This window comes from Ananas comosus, linkage group 9 (assembly GCF_001540865.1).
Source record: "Ananas comosus cultivar F153 linkage group 9, ASM154086v1, whole genome shotgun sequence".
NCBI classification, from domain to species: Eukaryota; Viridiplantae; Streptophyta; class Magnoliopsida; order Poales; family Bromeliaceae; genus Ananas; species Ananas comosus.
This window is the reverse complement of record NC_033629.1, coordinates 13,438,780-13,446,081: the sequence shown is the minus strand read 5'-3', so window position 1 is coordinate 13,446,081 and position 7,302 is coordinate 13,438,780. Positions and strand designations below refer to the sequence as shown.

Sequence of the window (7,302 nt, the reverse complement as noted above, 5' to 3'; positions counted from 1 at the left end):
CAGTCTCTTTAATCATTTCTAATCTTTGGATTAATACTATTATTCTGTGTGGACCACTCAATTCTAAAAATACTACTCAATCCTAAGAGGGATCACAATCATATCAACCGTACAAATATTGATCCAAGGATTAAAAGTCGAAAGCAGTAAATTCTCAATACTTCCGACAACATAGTAGCTTTACACTGTATAGTATTTAGTCACCACAGTAGATCTTATGGTCTGTCTTCCTGTCTACCCCCAGTTACAAAAAAAAAAAAACTTTTTACTATATGTGAAACGGACAAAAATTTTCTGAGCACTGTGCCAATAAATTTGTTTGGGCACGGTGCAGGATGGGCGCCGCGCGCAACCCTTGAAAAAAAAAAAAATCGGGGTCCGTTTTTAGAGAGAGTCACACGCGGCGCCCATCGCAACCCTTGAAAAAAAACAAAAAAAAATGGAGAGAGAGAGAGAGAGAGAGAGAGAGGTGGTGATGGGCGCTGCTACACACGCGGCGCCCATCAGGCACCGTGCCCAAACAAATTTGTTTGGGCACGGTGCCCAGAAAATTTTTGTCCATGTGAAACCAGCTTTAATCAGGAATTAATTTCATTTGTCCTCATATGTTGGTAAAGAGCTCCGGCCCAATTCAATTAAAACAGGTTGACAGTTCTTACATTAAAGTTTGTTTAATATGACAAACTGTCCCTGGAGCAAGTGGCAAAGAGTTTGATGGTTGGTATTCAAGACCCAAGTTTGAATCCTACTTGATTCATATTTCCAGCTAAGTTTATTTCTAAATGAAATAAACGAAACGGATAGCGTNTATCTCTAAAAAAAAAAAAAAAAAGTTTGTTTAATATGGAACTTATATTCTTAACATACTCGAGGGGCACGTACTAGCTAGGAGCAAGTACTAGACAGCCATAATTCATGATATATATAAATCTAATGCAGTCCTAAGAGAGAAGGAACGAAACCGAATTGAAAAAAGTTGAACCAAGTAAGATGAGTAAGTGGACAGTAATGGAGCTGTGATCTAAGCTCGGACATGTTACAAGGTTTCGGCCTAATTAACACACAATCTTCTACTCAGAGGTGCAAAAAAAAAAATCATCTATATTACATATATATATATATATATATATATAGCAGAATTTAATTTATATTCAATGTGAGACTAATGCTTCTAAGAAATGTGCTAAGTACAGATTCTTCTCAAGGTAAGAGATGTTCCAATTGACGTATATATAATGTAAAGTTGTTGTATTCTTCTTCTTGTAGATAGCACCCTCTTAATTTAGAGTGTAGACACATGAAAGTTCACACCTTTTTATATAGTTTTTATTTTTCATAATTTTTTTTATACCCTTCTACCAGGCATGGTAATAGATTAATCATAGATGAGTGAAAAGGCAAAGGTTAGTCATCTAATATATGTAGCTTCTCTTTGGATTCTCTTCTCTCTTGCTTCGAGGAACTATTTAACTGCAAAGATGTAATGCATCCTTTTTTATAGGAAGTACAAAATAATCTATTGATTACTTGTATTTTTGTTAATGAAATATTGATTTCCCAGAGAATACTGCAATAGGACAAAATGCCATGAAATAACATATATAGCTGGCACGAGTGAAACTGCTTTGGATTTGGGCATCTTCTTGTTGTTTTCTCTTTATCTCTTTATAAAATTTAAGGATCAATTTGTAAATTAGTAAGGAGTTGGGTATCTCCTTGTTCTTCTTTACTTCTTTCTTTAATTTAGTTTGTGGTACTGTTTGAGCAAATCCAAGCCTTTTACTGACTGTACTTACCAGAAAAATGTTTTTTTTTCAAATTTAAATTCATAAAGAGTGATGGTATTAACAAATTTAAATTCATTAAATCTGATCGATATTTACTCGCTGAATTTGTCAATATATAATGAGTTCTATTACCAGATTTAACTTTAATATTGGCAATAGATTCATCATATGTGATCAATATTTATTCAGTAAATTTAACCATACACAAATAATTCGACCGGCTCCAGTCGAGATGGATCTATTAATGGCGCATCTAAGAGAGGTGCGCATGTATTCTCAAAAACAAGTGTAGAGCGAAAACCACATATAGTCTAAGGATGATTTGGAACGCTGTGCACGTTAAAAAAGGGAAAATCGGGGTAAATCGCATTGTTGGCTACAAATTCTACAAGCATTTTACTATTTAACTCCTACTCTGTGAGGGGGGTAGGTCGAGTATCTAATTATTTTTTTGAGAATTATCGAGTATCTAATTAAAAACAAAAAAGGGCTAAAGTGAAACATTTCTAGAAAGTTCTGGAGCTGACTACGCAATCAATGTGACGATACAAGAAGTTCTGGGCCTACAATTTCAATCTAAATCGAACTCAATCATGGGTGTGGGGAAAGTGATGGGCTTGGTCGAATGGATCTTTAAATAGGATCCAACACTTAAAAGGGCCGGACCTAGTGGGCTTGGGACCCTTGTTTACAGGCCCAGTTCTCCAATTCTCAGGTGCAATTAATATTGTTGGTCTGTCTTAATTTTGTTTTATTAAAATAAACTTTCTTATTTAGTTATGCTTACGTTTGTATTCTTTGACTAACTTTAATTCCTCTATTATCTAATAGATCTAATGAATAATGACGATAATAACATAGAGAACTTTATTCGTTGTATACTCACATACAAATTAAGTCGGCAAAGATTTTTTCTTTTCTTCTTAAGATCAATCTTAAACTGATTTCAATTATAATAGTTTTAGAGTTTTACTTCCATATCCACTATCCAAAATAAATTTTTTTACTACTATTTTTTTTTATTACTGTATGCAGCATGATATTTCTAAATTGAGGCCTTTTTTTCTGGATGATTTGTTTTATCTAAGATTTTTTTTTCCACCCTATCTAATCGAGAAGGATGTTCATTTGTTACAGATTTACTATTTTCTGTGCGGCCGCGTGAGCTCCTGCATCTGGCTCAGCCACGTCAGCGTACTTAAAACGCCAAATCCACGTAGCGGACGATATTTAAGTGGTCCTATTATGGATAAATCAACATGTCCAAGGGCAATTCGGGCAAACCAGTAACTATTCGGGGTACGTGCAGGCCAAAAACAGTTAAACGTGGCGAACGCTTCCGACCGAAAAGACGATAATACCCCCATCCTTATCTTCCCTTTGACGCGGGATACACGGAGTCAAACAGGAAAAGCCAATCCGAAACGAATAATGAGTCAACAGTCAACGACCCAATAACGGAACGGATGGATAACGACCTCCACGGCCCCGCAACCCATTTCCTAAAAAGTACTGTGTGAACCGCGGCCTATATGAAACTCTTACTATAACGATCCTATAATATAAAATATTGAATGAGTAGATATAATTTACGGACCTTCAAATATTTGCTTATTTAATAGGTACTAAAATATTTAATATCATTCATTTGTACGACTATTTAATATTTATGTGATAAGTTTTAAAAATTTTTTAAATCCTTGTATACTGAAGTACAGATTATAATGTAGATAATTTTAGTGACAAATACGTACAAAATAATTGAAATATAATTTAGCGGGGGTGAAATATCCTATTCTAAATTGCATGGTAATTGATAATAATAGCGTATACACAAAATGTTTTTTTAAAAAAATCTTTTTTTTAAGATTCTGTATTTGAATTTTAAAGGACAAGGTGTATACACAAGTCCATGCAACGATTTCTGGCCATTTTTTTTCCCGTTACGGGCAACACGGGCAGTTCGGGCAACCTCTCCCTCTAAATGAGCCTCTGATATAAAACGGAGGAGACCGCTTGAGACACAACCGCCTAAATGTGTCGGGAACAACGCTGCGGAATCGCCTCCGCCGCTACCTACGCCGAAACGCTACGAACTCATCGTCCTCCTCCGCATCCTCTCTCCGCTCTCAAACCCTAGAACGAATCCCGTTTCCCAAATCCCACAGAATCCATGAGCGCGTCAAGACCAAAGCGTCTCCGCCTCCTCCTCTGCTTCGGCGGCGGCGGCGGCGGCGCCGCCGAGGAGGAGGAGGCGGAGATCCGGCACGGCGGCCACACGCGGCGGAGGAGGCGCCGCAGCCACGTTCTCGCCAAGGTGTTGCGATCGCTGGGGTTCGCTTCGTCCTCTCAGGTGGGGTTTCGATTTTTTTTTTTTTTTTGGAGATGTTTTGATTTCGATTGCAAATTAGGGTTTTACGACGGATTTTTTGGGGTTAATTTTGATCAGAAGAGGAGAAAAGAGGAGGAGGAGAAGGAGAAGGGTACTAACCGATGCGCGATAACGGCGGAGCATTCGAGCGGGAAATCGACAGATTACGTCATCTTCTCCTCGAATTCGTCGTCGTCGTCCTCGACCTCTTCCTCCTCGTCGTTCTCGGCGCCGGATCCGAAGCCGCGGCGGAGATCGGAGGCGCCGGATCCAAAGCCGCGGCGGAGATCGGCGCCGGCGCCTCCGCCGCCGCTGGTGGTGGCGGCGCCGGCGAAGGCGGCGGCGGCGGCGGAGGGGGACCACGGCGTCGGCGGCGGCGCGACGGGGTTCCTCGTCCTCCTCGTGAGCCTCTCCGTGATGGTCTTCTGCGGCCGCTTCTTCGCGATCCTGCTGACGTCGTCCTCGCTCTGCTTCGTCCCCCGGCGCTGCCACGATGACTCGCCGCGACCCCCGCGCAACATCGCTGCGGCGGCGCCGCCGCGAACTTCGCCGGAGTTCCGTCGGAAGCGCGCCGGCGACGAGGCCGAGGCGGAGGAGGAAGAAGAGGAGAAGCGGAGGGTGGTGTTGGAGGGCCTCTTGCGGCGAAAATAATGAAAATTAAATTTATATAATTTCCATATAAAAAATAGTTGGAACTTGAAAGGAAAAAAAAAAGTAAAAATATTTTTATTTTTGCAAAACAAAAAAAATATGAGGAAAATAATAATCGAGTTTAAAGAGGCAGTTAATTTTAGCGTGCGAGAAGACGCTCGTTGTCGGTTGCTTTTTACCGTAAATCTCACGTTTCTTTCCTGTACTTATTTTTTGTTTTATTTAATGAGATTTACATATGCGCATATTTTTATTTTATTAAAAGGTAGTTTGTGTTCTCTTTCATTTTTTGTTTTTTTTTTTCAGCAAAAGCATTGTTATTTAACATTAATTCCTGTTGATTGTCACTTGTTTCATGTACATAATAATGCTTTTTTTTATTGTCCTTTTGTATTTGAACATCGTTTCAACATTTATTTTTCGCAATTTATGGGTTAGATTTGTTTAACATCATCTTGTTTTTCGAATATATAATTAGAAACTCTCAAGTAGATCTCTTTGTCACTTTTTCATTAATGAATGTCGGAAAAAGTTTGTGTCTTTCATATTAAATCCATGACCAAAATCACCTTTTCTAATAATTTGAAGAAAAAAAACACTCTTTCCAATTGATTCACTTAATAAGCTTTGTTAGTGGCAATACTCTAAAGCTTTAGCCCCCAAGGTGTAACATAAAGGTGCACTTGCCTAAAACGCCTTTAGATCGAATTAGCAAATTATTAATCAACACTACATTGGCACCCTTTAGCTTTGCAATAAAGCTACACGTCCTTCCTTCCACGTGGCACTCGTGAACCTAATCAATCAAGCCATACTCGTTTTTCTTTTTCATTTATTTATTATTAGTGGCCCTTGATAGTGCCTCGGATGTTGATCGCCATGAACACGACGAGAAAGCGACAAAGTACACAATATGATCAGAGATTTTATTATCTCTGTTTATTTAGTTGTGTATAGTGTAAGTTTGTTTGTTCCCGGAATAGAATGTTTTGCATGGGTTCCAGAGCATAGTTATTGTATTTTTGCATCTCATGATATTATAGTGAAGCGAATTCTCTGACACTGTGTGGCGGCTAAGTTGGATTTTTTTTTTTTTTTTTTTCCAATAGTATTAGTAACGGTTGTTTTAAAATATTTATTAGAGAAATCTAGCTTCCAGTTTGTGAAACAATAATTTATCAAAATAGTTAGAATTTTTATCTAGCTTATCTACATATTTTTAAATTTAACTAATACTGATTAGCACCTGAGCGAATTTTTAAAGAGAATCAACGCATAATTCATGATTAAATAGAGGGAATTTTTACGGAATCTCAATGATGAGGCAAAGAATCATCTCTTTTGATTATTCCACTCTTATTGAAAATGATCTATCTCCATTTCACAAGAGTTTATATTTTTCTCACAACAATTGATGTTATTTCACCATTTATATGAAGAAAAAAACGTGTAAATTTATTATGAAAATATTTTTATAATACCGACCGTCCTTAACGTAAGTGACAAAGAACTTGATCGATGGTTGGTATCCGAAGTCTCAAGCTCGAATCCTAATTGATTCACATTTCTAGCTAAGTTTATTTCTAAATAAAATAAACGAAATGGATAGCATCCAATATCTATCTCTCAAAAAAAAAAAAAATTATGATCTAATATTAATCCCTGTGCACTTAATTTAAAGCGTGAGCGCCCTCTCTGGTTCGCTAAAGTACACCACCTTGCGCTGAGCCCAAGCGCACATGTTCCTACGTGGCCGACCAAGTGTAGAACCCCTCCAATAGGAGGGGCCAGGACACACGTGGCGTAGCCTAGTTGGTCGGAGCTAGTGGTCCTCGGACCATTTCGTCTTCGATCAGTGTCCCGTTCTTCGGCAACAGGCCCTGCATATAATGCAGTCGGTCAAAATGCATGGAGCCCCCTCAACTTTGTTAATATTTATTCAAACTTCTTTGTTTTCTTTACTTCTTTAAAATTGAGTGACTTTAGTTAATTAAATAAAAAATGTTATCATATTTATCATTCTTATTTCATCATATTTAATAAATTTTGGTCATGTTAATATAAAGAGCTGCCATGCATAAACTTGCATAATAGCTTAATTACTAACCAAATAAAAATATTTTGCTATTGTCCTTTTAGTTACACACAACATTTTTTTTTTTATAATCAAAACAGATTCTTCATAATAACTTAATTTGTAACGAATATAATTAATAGTTGATAAAATATTAATTTTTGATGAACGTTTTAATTTCATAAACTAGAGTAACTCAAGTCAAAAGAATTGGATAATAATATATGAAAAAAAAAAGAGTAAAGTTGATGGGCTGGTTTCAAAATAACCATATTTGGGGGGTCCCCTTACAGTTTGAGCGTTTGTTAAGAGGCCTAATGGGCTTCACATAATAGCTGCTCCTTTTTTTAAAATGAGGCAATGTTAAAAGGTGATGGAGATGGAACTCAATGGGTCCCCATCAATGTCTTCTTTTTTAC

The 7,302-nt window shown here is 37.6% G+C and overlaps 1 protein-coding gene across 1 annotated transcript; it reads left to right on the top strand.

Moving 5' to 3' along the window:
- LOC109715875 lies at positions 3,781-5,194 on the top strand. The gene is made up of 2 exons (XM_020241096.1): positions 3,781-4,140; positions 4,237-5,194. The coding sequence occupies exons 1-2, from the start codon at positions 3,961-3,963 to the stop codon at positions 4,807-4,809; spliced, it is 753 nt and encodes a 250-aa protein (XP_020096685.1). The 5' UTR covers positions 3,781-3,960; the 3' UTR covers positions 4,810-5,194.

Excerpts from the sequence above, each read along its gene's own strand:
- LOC109715875 (XM_020241096.1), top strand. The coding sequence starts at position 3,961 with ATGAGCGCGTCAAGACCAAAGCGTCTCCGCCTCCTCCTCTGCTTCGGC. Across the intron at positions 4,141-4,236 it reads GGTTCGCTTCGTCCTCTCAG|AAGAGGAGAAAAGAGGAGGA; the intron begins GTGGGGTTTCGA and ends AATTTTGATCAG.